At 44.6% G+C, this 14189-nt stretch overlaps 1 protein-coding gene across 3 annotated transcripts; it reads right to left on the bottom strand.

Annotated features, from left to right (window-relative positions):
• Positions 1–472: 472 nt before the first annotated feature.
• LOC114449087 (myocardin) lies at positions 473–13892 on the bottom strand. Of its 3 annotated transcripts, none has more exons than XM_028426444.1 (16): positions 13585–13892; positions 12547–12695; positions 10220–10273; positions 8308–8363; positions 7911–7977; positions 7015–7140; positions 6707–6900; positions 6410–6550; positions 5688–5853; positions 5405–5582; positions 5183–5327; positions 4538–5101; positions 4341–4439; positions 3878–4015; positions 3737–3791; positions 473–3650 (listed from the first exon to the last, which is right to left on the bottom strand). In XM_028426444.1, the coding sequence occupies exons 2-16, from the start codon at positions 12599–12601 to the stop codon at positions 3247–3249; spliced, it is 2442 nt and encodes an 813-aa protein (XP_028282245.1). In that variant the 5' UTR covers positions 12602–12695; positions 13585–13892; the 3' UTR covers positions 473–3246. The 3 variants fall into 3 exon arrangements, with proteins under 3 accessions (XP_028282245.1, XP_028282246.1, XP_028282244.1); XM_028426445.1 differs by having other exon boundaries at positions 3878–4000; positions 12547–12698; XM_028426443.1 differs by having other exon boundaries at positions 12547–12698.
• Positions 13893–14189: the final 297 nt, after the last annotated feature.

Here is a 14189-nt window from a genome sequence, read left to right on the forward strand (position 1 = left end):
ACATTGTCCATTTTAACTTTTTATTTGATTATTTTCCTCAACAATGTACCAAAAATGAATACTGTCCCATTTGTATTGTTTAGCATGGACACGTTAGCATGTCACTTAAAGAAGCCACCAGTAGCTGTAGAACTGTGTGTGTTTTGACCCCAAATATAGTCTTTATGATCCAAATGTGTTTTTCTGGTAGATTTCCAGCTTCTCATTTATAGCTCATCATTGTTCCTCCACTGTGGCATTATGACGATTAACTATCAAGCTGCACTGTTAGTGTGGTTTCACAGACATATTAAAGGCATGTTGGTACAAATTAATATTTAAATCACTTTATGGTCTTAAATATTAGATGAGACATCATCCGGGGCAGTTTTTGTGAAATATATAAGTGATCAGTAGTCCTTTATTTGTTAAACCTCTCAGCGAGCTGTCTGCTCACATCTCATGGATAAAAGGAGCAAAGAGAAAAGGCATAGAAAATCTATTAAGACTTTAATTTTCTTAATGTTTCAAATACATTTTAGACTTTTGCATGAATAAGTTACATAATAAATAAAAGCAAACCCATTTTAATTTGGCTCACATTTTTAGAATAAGGCATTAATAGCAGCAAGTGGCCTGAAACACACCAGCTCGCCACTTTCCAGTTCACCTTTCAAACTTTGTTCAAAACAGAAGTAATGAGCCCTGTTTTAATCGAACTGGTGAAACTGTCTCAGGAGTGTTGCAGGAAACTCGGCACCAGTGTTGGGAAATTAAATAAGAAGCAAGGAAAACTCTGGTGTCAGCCCTAAAGCAGGGGAAGTCACAGGAGGTAGCATCTTACTCTCCTGCCTATCAAGTCTCTATTTTTTTCTCGCAGCAGGCAATGTTTATTGATCGCTATGATTATCACAGCCATCCGTCTGCATTTAGCTGCATTTTTCATTGTCTCTTTGTGAAAGCTGTACAAGGCTTCAACATAAGGCTGTGTTTTTTGTGCTGAATGTTTGCAAATCCAATAATTCACTGCAGCGGATGTTGGATTGTCATCAACACAAGAACAGGCAGCAGCTCTGCAATGTCTGCATAGAAACAACATGAACATAGTATGACCTCAACTTTCTGTGCCCTTTACACAAATCATATTGCACTCAGCACTTTACATGACACTGAGAACAGGACATACACATCTAAATACAAAAATCTGCAGAAGGACATAAATGGGCCAATCAGAGCTCTCCAAAATGACTGATGGTTTGTGGAGCCAATTAAGGGCCAGGTATAATGTATGCAGGTGTGATCTTGTATCTGAAATACATTTATCTGGTACAGCAGAGGTTAATGGCAGTGAACCTGAAATATTTTTTCATTAACCTCACTGTGTTAAGTGGGGATGAGACAACTTTGTGTGTTTGTAACTAGTTTTTACCATTTTTCCAACATAAAGAAATAAGATGGAACTGGTTTCTAAAACTAAAAACCTGTTCACACAAGGCAATCCACAGACCAAGAACTAGTTTCCTTTGAGTTTCATCCCGTGTAACTGTGTAGAAGGCAGCATCGGTCTGCCCATGACAAATGTTGCAGCTCAGTGGAGAAGGCCGGTGTCAATGTTTACAGTCATGCTGTGACAAACATGAGCCTGTCAGCAATGGTTGATGTGCATTACTAGCTGGAAAATAGTTCCTGGTCTGTGGGTTTTCATTCGAAGGCTGCCATGATGTTGCTGCCATGCCTTTTGGCCTTCTGAGCTCCACAAATCAGAGTCATTATATGAGAAGGAAGGCCATCTATCTGTCCATGGCTGACATCTCCAACACTCAACAAATCTAGATGAACAAAGGACACAGGAAACAATATGATTACTTCAATTTGGGGTGAACTGTCCCTTATAAAATGTGCTTTAACCTGGTCATGTGACAGGTTTCATTCTGAACACATTATTCTGTCTACAGTGCATTTCACCCAACATTAATATTCATTTTAAGGTATTAAACAGTACAGCAACAATACATTTGTGGAATTAATTTACACTACGTGAGCAGGTGTGGTTTTGCTGTTGGAATATAAATCGTGCTAAATCTGGCTTTGCTACAAGCACCGAGCAGCAGGCCAGACACTGCTGGGGGTTAATCAGGGAACAAACTGACCACCTGTTTTTGCAAAGCGATGAGGAAACTCTCCCTCGGCTGATTGGTGCATTTGTATAGGGACTATTTTTGGGGTGGGTGCCTGATTGCTCTACTGGAGAATGGTGACTTGAACAAGGTAATGTGGTTGTTCCGATGATTACGCTGGGTAACTACAGTGGAGTTACTGCCCGCTGGCAGCGAGACTACAATTAAATGTCTGCTGTAAAAATATGGATACAGAAATCCAAAGCCTCCTTTCTGTGCCTCTCATATGTATCCTCTATCAGATCGGTCACACACATAGACACACCTCATTGTTAGCAGACAACTACAAGTGCATTTGGCATTAATGCTGTTGAGCATACATGGAAGCATTTGTTTCATTGGCACATACAGTAGTCAGACACACTGGAAGCGCACATACTTAACACATACACAAGCTCACACACACACAGTTCTTGTGTGTGGCTTCTGCCAGCTTTCTCCCCCTGCATGCCGACTGTGTGTCTGGCACTGGGGTTAAGGTCTGGAACCACACACAAGCTGTGTGCTCTGTCTGGCTTTTACACCCTCTGAATGGGCTTTATGAATGGCTAGGACTCAATGACTGAGTCAACACCATGGGCCACACTCAACCCAATCCAACAACGGGTTTTGGAGATAAGTCAGAAGCAACATTCTCCCAGCGCAGCCAGGATGCATGTTTAAATTAATATGCCACCAGGTTTTCTTTTGTTTTGCACTGCAAACATTGTGCCGTGGAGTGTGTCAATCCACAGATGTGTTGCTTGTTTGAACATTTCTGGCTGAGCTCAAGTGCTTTTAAACAGCACTCTGCACCGTCTTTGTGTGTATAGGGTGCATGTGGGGGCATGTGTTTGTGCTCTCGTTGTCCCATCAAAGATATGTTTGATCTGATTGCTGCAGCGGATCCAGCTCTCGACATTGCGTGGAGCAGGGGACTCTGACAGCCTATCAGTGATGCAGAAGCATGAATGGAGGCCTCTGTTCACAATCTTGTGCCCTCAGTGGGATGCATACATTTTGCCCCATTCATGACCTTAAAAAAACATTGCTCACCTGCTGTACATACAAAAATATTTGAAACAAAAATGCTGCCACTCCTGACATGTCCTCACCACTGCTCTATCATTAGATCCAGAACTCGATTGACATTCAGATCTGAATCCAGACTGAAGTCTGACTCAACAAAGGGAGCTGTCGGTGGGGTGAGAGGACGGAAGCCAGATGTCAGAGTTTCAAGCCAGTCAGCAGCGTCAAACGGTGTTGGAGCCCGTCGTTTCCGTGACTTCCTATTGGACGGCAGAGGGGAGGTACAGATGGGAGGTGGGGGAGGTGCGGGGATGACCTGGCTGGACTTTATTACAGCAGGAGACGGAGGAAGCTCCAGCAGGAGAGAGGAGCAAAGAGGCGAGGGCAGGTAGCTGTCATCCTTGTTGTGCTGCTGATCAGTTTGAAGAGGAGAAGGAGACAGGCCAGGGGTTGAGTGAGCAGGGGATTTATGATCAGAAACAGAGCCTGGATGAGAGGTAGTAAAACAAAGGATTAGACACTGAAAGAAATGAGAGTAAAATTTAATGCTTTATTATTAGTGGTAGACTCACCAACACAAGTAATAGTCTCATCTAGAATGTCATCAATGGACTGCCGGGGATCCATCTGTTGCCATGAGGGAGACAAAAATAATAACTCTGACTGATCAACAATAACTGCTGCTGTTCTCCTGTCTATCTGCAGACTCTGACCTGTGCTTTCTGGATGGCCTCCTGTAGTTCCTCCTCCAGGCTGAGAACACCAGGTGAGGTCTGAATAGGACTCGCTGTAATCTGCACTGGCAGCTCAAAGTCATGGCCAATCACATCACACACCTGGCAGGACAACACCTGATTAGAAAGCAGGAGTAAATTAGCTGACAGGTGGCGAGAGTGTGCTGTAATGTTATTAAATGTTACGGTGGCAGAGAGCTCAGTGTGCTGCCTCTTGAGAAAATGCATGCAAAGCTGCCAGGGGACATGAAAAAAGCATTGGACTGCCTGAGGTACAGTAGCTGTTCAATGTTGTGTTGTGTGTTTTTGGTTAGAGTTTAACAGCCTGATCTCTTTTCAGGTGATTTCTGTTGCTGCTTTTGCCTCGTGTAGTGTGTTTGGTCATATAAAGAGCGGAGATGTGAAGGTTTTTAGTCCTTATGTAAGTGCGGTGATTGTTCACCTGTGGAAACAAGGACTCTGCGTGTGCATCTGTTTCTGGCTTCCCTCTAGAGAATCCTGGATCCTGTTGCAGGAATGGATGGAGGGCTCCTCCACAAGACTAGTTCATGAGAGGAGGTAAGGGAGGATTAATGAGGGTAATTCTACAAAACAGCCATCTCAACACATTTCAGAAGTCCTGAGCCTGTCTGTCCTCACCTTACTGCCGATGTGTGTGGAGTGGTCCCGGGGCCTGCTCCTTATCCGCTCCCTCATCTCTAGCTCCACACTTAGCTCCTGCTGCTCTTGCTGCTGCTGCTCAGTCTCAGTTCTCCAGGGAGTTCCACACTGCAGGGGTGAGGAGGACGACATGGGTAGGCTGGGACTTGGAGTTCCTGAGGCGGTACCAGCAGCAGCCAAGAGGACTGTGTTGGTGAGACCACACTGTTCACCTGCCAAACTGACTGAAGCAGCATTTAGAATTCCATTTGGAACATTTCTGAGAATCCCATTAGGAATTCCTCTGTCCTGGATGTACAGCTGTTGGTTCGGGCTGCTGCTGGGGGATTCGAGGCCAGAGCTGGAGCTTGAGCCAGGGCTCTGGCTTGTTTGTAGCTGGTGGCAGGGAGCGAGGGGCTCCAGGCTGGTACCTATCTGAGAGAGGGGGGCAGGGGTGACGGAGGCATGGGGTAGCTGGAACGGGCGGAGACGCTGCAAAAGAGCAGGCTTGGTGCCGGAGACCGGGAGGCCGCGTTTTCGCAGCTGCTGCCGCAACTCTGACACCTAACAAAGGAGAAACAGTGGAAATGTGTCAGAGCTTCCCTTAATCATGCACATTCCTTTCTGAGACATTCTTTTGCTTACAGTTAAATCAACAAGATTTGGAGGGAGAAGCTCAGGTTTGGATGCAGGGTTTGTGTCCACTGGGGTGTGGTTTGTCGTGGCAGGAACAGGTTGGAGATTCAGTGGCATGGCTCCAGAAGCCTTCGCCAGATCACTGGGGTCTCCACTGATGGGATGACAGTAGCATTAACAGAGATCTTTTTTCTTACTGACAAAGCTGAGATCTACATTAATATTGCATACTTTGATACAACAGTGAGCTGCTGATGTGGTTGTTGCTGCTGCTGCTGCTGCTGCTTTTGTTGCTGCTGGTTCTGGAGAATTTGAAGCTGGAGGAAGACTTGTTGCTGCTTCAGGAGATGAGAGTAGGCTGGGTCTAACTGCTGGGTAGAGGTAGGGCTTTTTTGTTTGGCTCCTCCCCCTGGAAAAATAAAACACTCACTCACCTCACTGCATGAGCAAACCATGGTATGACAAATGAAATGAAGTTTTGAATACATTTATAAGTCAATCTTTGGATTGATACCTCCAGTCCCAGACCCTCCTCTCTGGTCTGGAGGAATGTACTGGTGATACTTGAGTTTCCTCATTTTGGGTTTGGTGTCTCGCGGTTTCCGCGGGCGGGGGAGATGGTTGAAGTTGAGGGAGGGGGGCAGAGAGGAGGAGCAGGTGGGGCTGGGAGGCTGAGCTGTCTATAAACACACATAATGCACACACTGCCTTAAATTGTAACCATAACGTGTAATTTGAAGGACATTGTGTCAGACGAGAAAAGGTTAAGTAATGTCACATGGTCTGATGGTATATGCCCCATGTCAGGGTTAAATCCTTCCATGAAATGTACAAATGCCTCACAAATCTCCAGATGACAGCATGCGTGTTTCTGACAAACAACTGTGCTGCTTGTGTGTGAATGTGTTAACCTACAGGGCAAATACTGAGCTCCCCCAGAAGTGCAAATTGACAGTAATGAATGCAGAGCAGCTTACAGCAGAGCATTGTTGGCGGAAATAAAAAAAAAAAGAGAAAACGAGTGACCATCCTGTTAGGTTAAAGACCTCCACAGTGCTCTTTTATCTCTTATGTTGTACACCTGGTGTGAGCAAGTCCACAGCAAACACACACACACATGAAATGTTATTTTTCTGAACAATTTACTACATATAAACATACATTATGTTTGCATTTTTATAGAGATTTAAATGTAAACACTGTGTTACATGATCACATGCTTTAACCTTGTGTTACCTTTGGCAGCAGGGGTGTGGTCTGAGAGGTCAGATACATCCCATTTGGTCTCCCAGTCGTTGCCATGGAGTTTGATTCACCCAGTGTTACACTCATAGGTTGTCTGATGCCCTCGGTTGCCAGGAGCAACGCCAAACCAGACTGAAGGCAGAATATCAGATTATCAGAGTTGACATATGAAGCTATTTATAAACTCATCAGTCAGTTAATGTTTACTTTAATGAGTTTATCAGAGGATATTAGCACAGCATAATTTATGAAACCTGTTATGGCAAATTTTTAAAAAGTGCTTCTCACCTGTGTAAGATTTGGACTGCAGTTAAGGGATGGACCCACAGCTGAGCAGTCACTCAGTAATTGGTCACCTGGGAGCCCTGGCAATGAGGGAAAGGCCGGTGATTGGTGAGCACTGTGCTGTTCAGTGGGCGAGAAGGAGGAGGAGGAGATGTCATCTTCGAGGACATCTGTGGACAGAGGGAAAGAGGCAGGACCTAAGGAAACGATAAGTGAAAGGAGGTAAGGTCAAAAGAGGAGTAAAGGAGATTGGGGGAAATAGTGTGTGTGACTCTGTGTCAGCTGGTGCGTAAGGATGCACGCTGACTCACGGTTCTCCGGGGGCGGTGTGTATTTGTGCTGTTGTTCCACAGGTCCGGGTGGACGTTGGATTCTCTCCGTGAGGTCCTGCGCCTGGCGAGCCTTCTTCTGCCTCTGGGCCCCACACGTAGTCCTCTCTACGGGTGGGAGAGAGGAAGGAGGGATGGTGCAGAGAGAAGAGGACAGATGGGAGATCAGTGGAGAGAGAGAGAGAGGAGAGATTGGAGAGGGAGAGAAGCAACAGGATTTTACAACATATGTGATGTGAGCCTGCACAACAGTTTTTCCACGGGCGGTCATTCCCAATTCAAAGCAGCAGAGGCATCACAAAATAGTAAACACTCCTGCCCATGGGGAGATGAATTCCCTTGGAAATGAACACACAAACACACACATACACACACAACACAACACACAAAATGGCAGAAAAGGACTATTAAGGAAATTAGACATTTTGAAAAGCCAGATACTATAATAAAAGCACTTTGAAATTAAAAGGAAGGTTAGAGGGTGTTGAGATGAAGAGAGACAGAGAGATGAGAGAGAGAGAGAGCGATGTCAGTAATGGGTGAAAATGATGACTCTGATCTGTGGATTGGCGGGTTTATCATGTGCTGTCAATCACTGATATGTTTGCCGGCTGCTTATAAAGCAGCGTTACAGTGCGCAACAAGGTCACATTTCTATTTAACTGACAGCTGATGAAACTGAGCTGTTTGCAAGATTTACACACTTCATTTCCTCGCACAACTATTGTACAACAGGGAGCAGAGAGAAGCACAGATATGATAAGAGAGAGAGCGTAAGAGGGGGAGGGAGAGAGGGAGATGTTACTATGCACCAGGCTGAGAGCAAACAGGGGTTAAGCAAGAAGGAGACAGCAACATGACCGTAGGTATGGTATCACCTTGTGCAGTTTCAGTGTTCAGACCACCAGGGGGCAACTTCTGAGTGGCACCGTCGTCAGTTAGACGCTGCATCAGGAAACAGCAGGTCAAAACCAACAGCCAGTGCAGAGAGGTAACAGTGCAGTGCATTCAGAGCCAGTGTAGTCTAATGGAGTGTTATTACAGCAGTGTCTCCCCCAGCATTACTGCAAAGTGTTAGAAGGATTCTGTCCCACAATCATTATCAGTTGAAACTATACAAATGACATATTCTTGCAAAGATTCAACCATTACATCCAAATTGGTCTCCTTTTTTCTCTGAAACACTAATATCAAAGAAGATGCATCAAAATGTCTGACTTAAAGTGTAGAAATGTCATGCTGCTGGGTATGACTGGGTAACAGGATGCTACTCACCAGAGCTTCACTCTGGTCTTTCTCTCCTTTCTGAGCAGAGCTGGCAGATTTCAGCCCTGTAGAGACAAACAGCATGTGGTTAGAAGATGAGATGGAAAAGCAAGATCAGAAAATAGAGAGAAACTGTTTTTCTGTTAATACAAACATTTTTAGCTAACAGCAGTCTAGTAGAGGAGAAGGTGAAAGGGTGCATCAACAAAGCACTTTCAACTCATCCTTCCAAGTTACAGCATGAAGTGTCTCTGGCAGTCTTTTGTGCTGGCAGGCAGCAAAATGTGCAACCTGCTTCAGCCTCAGACAGGCAGGAGACAACTGAAACTGCACTTTGTGTTCTGTGTGGAACCAGAAAATGGATACATCTTCAGATAACAAGTTTTTATCCTTGGACCTTTCTTTCTACAGTGCATCTATAGCCCTGACCTTCTGCAGACATTTCTGAATTAAAGCTACAGTGCAGGACTTCTGTCTCCCGTGCATCAAGAGTAATTACAGTAAAATTCTCAGCACATGCATATGATATATGCCTGTAAGTGAATACAATCAGTGTTAGCTAACTCGCTAACATAGATTACCGTCGACATGACTGGTGGTTGCCTTACTGCTCTGGGATAGGTATTAAATTACTCTACTCAAGCTAAATAATAGATTACTTTACTGTTTTTTGTTTGTTTGTAAATATTTCTGAACACAAACCTGGATCCTTCCAGAGCTATAGCTAAAATCTGCACAAGGATCACTGGACTTAATGACTACAGACGTGTGGCACTGACGTCTGTAGTCATTTGAGCTCATTTGAACGCCTGGTTCTGTGCCACCTCAAGACCATCACAGCGCCCCCTCCCCCCTGCAGAGCATAGAGCCAACAGATCTGTAGACACAGTCACTGCAGTCAGCTTGGCTCTTCACTTCATCCTGCAGCATCTGGACTCCCCGGGAACCTACACCGGGATCTTGTTTGTGGACTTCAGCTCTGCCTTCAACACAATCAGCGCTCCTCCAGGACAAGTTGTCCCTGCTGAACGTGCCTGACTCCATCACCAGCTTCCTGACACAGAATGAAGAATGTTTCCAACATCAGAACCATCAGCACCGGTACCTCCCAACTGCTGCACCTCCAGCCACCAGTCTGTCAATCTGATTATGTTTGCAGACAACACCATCTCCACTGCGGACTCCTTCCACTTTCTGGGTACCACCATCACCCAGGATCTCATGTGGGAGCTTCATCAAGAAGGCCCAGCAGAGGATGTTCTTACTGTGGCAGCTGAGAAAACTCAACGTGCTGGCCACAGCCATCATTGAGTCCATCCTCATCTTCCTCATCAATGTGTGGTACACTAGGGCCACAAGTACAGACTGCACCATGTTGTGTGCTCTGCTGAGAAAGTGATCAGTTGCAACCTCCCATCTCTCCAAGACCTGTACATCTGCAGGACTCTAAGGCTTGCATGTCGGATCAGAGTTGACCCTTCTCACCCTGGACATGGACTCTTTAAACCACTCCCTTCAGGCAGGAGGTTACGGTCCATTCCAGAACCTCATGCCACAACAACAGCTTCCTCCTTTAATCATACTCCTCTCATCATACTCCTACACTCGTACCACCTCACAGAACCATTTGTGGTACCTATTACATTACATGCATGCTTCTTCTTATTATATTATTCTGTCACTTGTTTTATGTCTTATGTATGCACCAGATCACTAAGGTAAATTCCTAGTAAAGTGAAACTTCTTATAAATATAATTCTGATTCTGAGTCTGACTGTAAAATCTGCCAAACCACTGAGTGATCAATAGTTAATCATCTTTCAGTGAATAGAGGTGACTTGAAGAACATTAATATGAAATGCAACCCGCAGTCATAGAGCAGATGGATCAATCACAATGTTAATGATACACACGGACTAACCTGAGTCCGCATTGATCTCACTCAGCCTTCGGTTCTGAATCCTCAACTGCAGCACTGAAATGAACAGAGATAAAAAAAAAATAATAAATAAAAATGATGTAATCGCACACTGATGGAACAGTAAGTTACTTTGATTTCCCTGAAGACAAAAATTATCTGGGAAAAAAAATCAGGCGGACTGATGTAGAAAGGTAAGGGTTAAGCAATGCAAGACAGTACTCTCACTGTTACATGATACAGCCTTGAAACTCATATTACCCCATGACTTTGCAGCGCATGTATATTATATATCTCCTTGAATGCTTGCACACACACATGCACACACACATTAACATTCAGGACACACACAAACAGGTGAAGCAGGGTAGGGCTGGGCCCATTACCCCCATGATACATTTCGGTGAGCATTGAGACCTGAGAGACCTGACAAGGGGAGGGGGGGGGCAGTAACTATTTATCTCTCAGTATGTCTATTTCGGTTGGTCCCATCCCCCCTTCAGCTGTTCTGCTCTCTCCACAAGCCTCTCATGCATCCTCTCCTCCTCACGTCATCCTCGTTTGTGCTAACTACAGTACACCCTTCCTGCTTTGCTGCCGCTCACAACAAAACTCCGAGCACTCTGGATTTAAAGCAGGTTTGCACATGACGCTCTGGGCTCATGACATGATCATGTTTGTCAGCTTGGTTTCACTCATTTATATTTTATTCACACTGGAGGCCTTGTGAAAAACTTCACATTCAATCACACTGCTTCACTCGTATTATATAATATAATTGCTCCTGAGGGTCAATCCCAAGAAAAACCTGAGTGTCAGGAGGACAAAAGAAAATCAAACTTAGTTTTATGAGGACCCAGTGAACATCTCTTGAGCTTAATGGCACATCCACACAGTGACAAAAGGTCACGAGGAGACATTTTGGTTTAGGGGTTCATGAGACAAAGTGGATATTATTTTATGGAAATTGAAAAAATAAACAACGAATAAGTGCCTGGGACCAGCTTGATATACAGGCGGATATACTGGCAGACAAAAATGTCCGTGTGGTTGTGCTATGTACAATTTCAAACGGAGCAGCTGCCTAAAGAATCACGTTTTCCAGCAGGTGTTTGTGCACCTAGGGGACTGTGTCTGTGTCGTTCTCTCGCCTTTCTATTTTGCCAGCCGTTTACGACAGCTGCCTGGGAACTCAACAGCAGCCACTACAACTTGTAGAGGAACTGGCATTATGCAGCTATGTTTAATGCTGTTTGTCACAGAGCACTGGCTGTCTCCTGAAAGCTGTTTTTGGAGTATTATATTGGGATTGTACAAGATGGTGATTTATAAATGTTTAAAATCTAAGGAGATTACAGAATACATTTGTTGCTGTACTGACTGGATTACTTTAACATTGTCAAAGAGTCATTCTGTTGTTGACGTTTTGACAAAAAAAGGATGAAGGACCGAGATAAAATCGAAACTATTTCAACTCACAGAGCAATTTGTTTCCATTTGTTACTGTCTTGAAACAGAAAATAGCAGAATATAACATTGCTTACTTCAGTCTGACAGCAATACAGCTCTACATAGCTCTAAGGAAACACTTAGACCAGTACATTGTTGTAATTGTATTTTAATAAGGCTGCTGCTACTACCATTACTTTATTTTGTTACTTGCTAACATGATGGAGATGTGTAGAATTCATTTTAAGACTGTGATAAGTTATTAAGTTAGAGTCAAATAACTTTGGACAGTGGGGTCAGATCTGTGTGGGTGGCCTTTGTTTGTAGACCCTGTGAACATATTGCCTCCATCAGCTTCCTTTGAGTGACCACGTCCAATGTGAGGACACCATTTCCTGCCCGCCTGAGAAAACATCTGCTTATTAAACAAGATTCCTCTGTGAATTTCACATTACGATCAGACCACTGCCAATCACATTTTCACTGATCATTTCTTGAAAAATAAGAACTCAGGGTCTGTTTTCCAAAATGTAACTTTGATAGATGATCATTTAGAAGGGTCCTCTCAACTGTCCATTTTCCCACAAGGCCCACTAACTAACACAAGTGTCACACAGCAACATGCAGAGATCTTTATCTTCAGGGTCAGCTGGCTTCACATGTATTCAAGACATCTCTGTCAGTGGGTAAAAATCACTAAATCTATTCCTCACGATCAATACCTTCATTCTATGGATGACTCAACACACAATGGGACGGACTGCCCAATAACCTTCACAAACACTTCACCTCCTGCATATTGATGTCATGTTGCCAACTGATGTCTACAGAAAAATATGTTCTTTTTAATTGGCAGGAACTTATGTCTCCAGGAACCTCACCTGAGCGGAACTTGTTCCGGATGAGGAGCGACCTCTCGGAGGCCAGCAGCGTCATGGTGCAGGAGGATGGGAGGGTGAGGAAGCAGAGAGAAAGAGGAAATTCCTGGTGTCACTCCAGGAGGAATGGACCCCTCTCCTTCTGTCTCTTGCTGCTGGGAATGGAGGGGAAGCAGAGGAGGAAGAGAGGCAGATGCTTGTTAATCCACTGATAGACACAAACTGATATTGATAGAGGCACACAAAGCATGGCAGAGATAGATTGAGGGGGAAATGGAGACGCAAAGCTTCTCAGACCTGCAGGCAGACTTAACTCTATGGTGAGCTGGCAACAGCAGGCCTCCCTATAGACAGCCTGTCATAATCACACAGAGAGTCACAGAGGCCCACCCACAGAGACAGAGCCAACGACACAGAGAATTAAACAGACAAGAAGGCTTTTAGAGAGACAGAGCAGGCAGCCAGGAGTAGGAGAGGAAGAGGGGAGTCTGGCTTGCGTGAGCGACGGAGACAGAAACCCCTGCATATACTGAGACGTCAGGGTTGGCGGACACTGATTGTGATGGACAAACATGAACTTGCAACACCTACAGCATCACACACCATGACCAGAAATGAGTTGTGCGAGGAGAGAAGAGGAGCTGACTCTCAAATAGAGAGAACTGACAATCTCCATAAGCTGCATTAGCGCACACACACAGAACCTATTAACAATATTGATTCGACCACGGAACACCCAAAGGAAGCCTGTTTGAGGGGAATGTACAAACACAATCACAAACAAAGCTGCACGTGCCGTGGAATAGCTGAGGTCATGCATACTAAATCAGCATAGTGCTTTTTCTATTACCCATCTGGCCAATGGACACAGTTCACTTACTCACAATGTCAAGAGTTAGAAAAAAGGCCATTCACTCATTAATACAATCAACTAACAAGCAATGGATTGAGATTTCTTATCTGACAGGCACTGTTTCAGAGTGAGGCTCAGGAAGCTGCAGAAAACAGAATAAAAGCAAGAGAGTGAAAGAGAATACTTACAGGAAGAGAGAGAATTGAGTCCCTCTGGGGAAATTGGAGTGGATTTAAGATTAAATTGAGAGAGGTGCAAGATGGAGGAAGAGAGGGAAGAGAGAGAACTTCGTAGTGCGTTTAATGATGATTCCTTTCTTTCATGTTCCTGTCATATCCTTTTTTCTTCTTCACTTCTTAGTTCCTCCTAAATGTGAAATGCAAGGAGGGAAAGGACCTGTGGTTCCTTCGTCCTCTTTGCAACAGAAACTTAGCCCTCTCTACCTCTGCCTCGCTCTCTCTGTCCCCTCTCCCCATCTGCCCCAAAGCATCCTGGGTCTTTGGTGCCAACTGTGAGCGACTGTCAAACTTTACCCCCTCCCATGGCTTCCTCACCCTCCCCTCCTCACTCTCCCCATCTTTTTTACAGCCATTCACCCCCTCTGACATATGCTGATGGAGGGATATAGATCCAAAGGCGCTAAGCTTTTTTGTTTGTTTGTACATGAATTGTGAGGTTGAAGTTGAGTTTCTTAGTGTCAGGTGCTGCTACAAGATGTGATGGATGAAAAACTGAAAGCAGGATAAAGAGACAGTTTATTACCAGGCAGCGAGAAAAAGCCTGGGAGTGTTTT

This window comes from Parambassis ranga, chromosome 16 (genome assembly GCF_900634625.1).
Source record: "Parambassis ranga chromosome 16, fParRan2.1, whole genome shotgun sequence".
NCBI lineage: Eukaryota > Metazoa > Chordata > Actinopteri > Ambassidae > Parambassis > Parambassis ranga.

Excerpts from the sequence above, each read along its gene's own strand:
- LOC114449087 (XM_028426444.1), bottom strand. The coding sequence starts at position 12,601 with ATGACGCTGCTGGCCTCCGAGAGGTCGCTCCTCATCCGGAACAAGTTC. Across the intron at positions 7,141-7,910 it reads GAACACTGAAACTGCACAAG|AGAGGACTACGTGTGGGGCC; the intron begins GTGATACCATAC and ends TCCCACCCGTAG. Across the intron at positions 5,854-6,409 it reads CCACACCCCTGCTGCCAAAG|ACAGCTCAGCCTCCCAGCCC; the intron begins GTAACACAAGGT and ends GTGTGTTTATAG.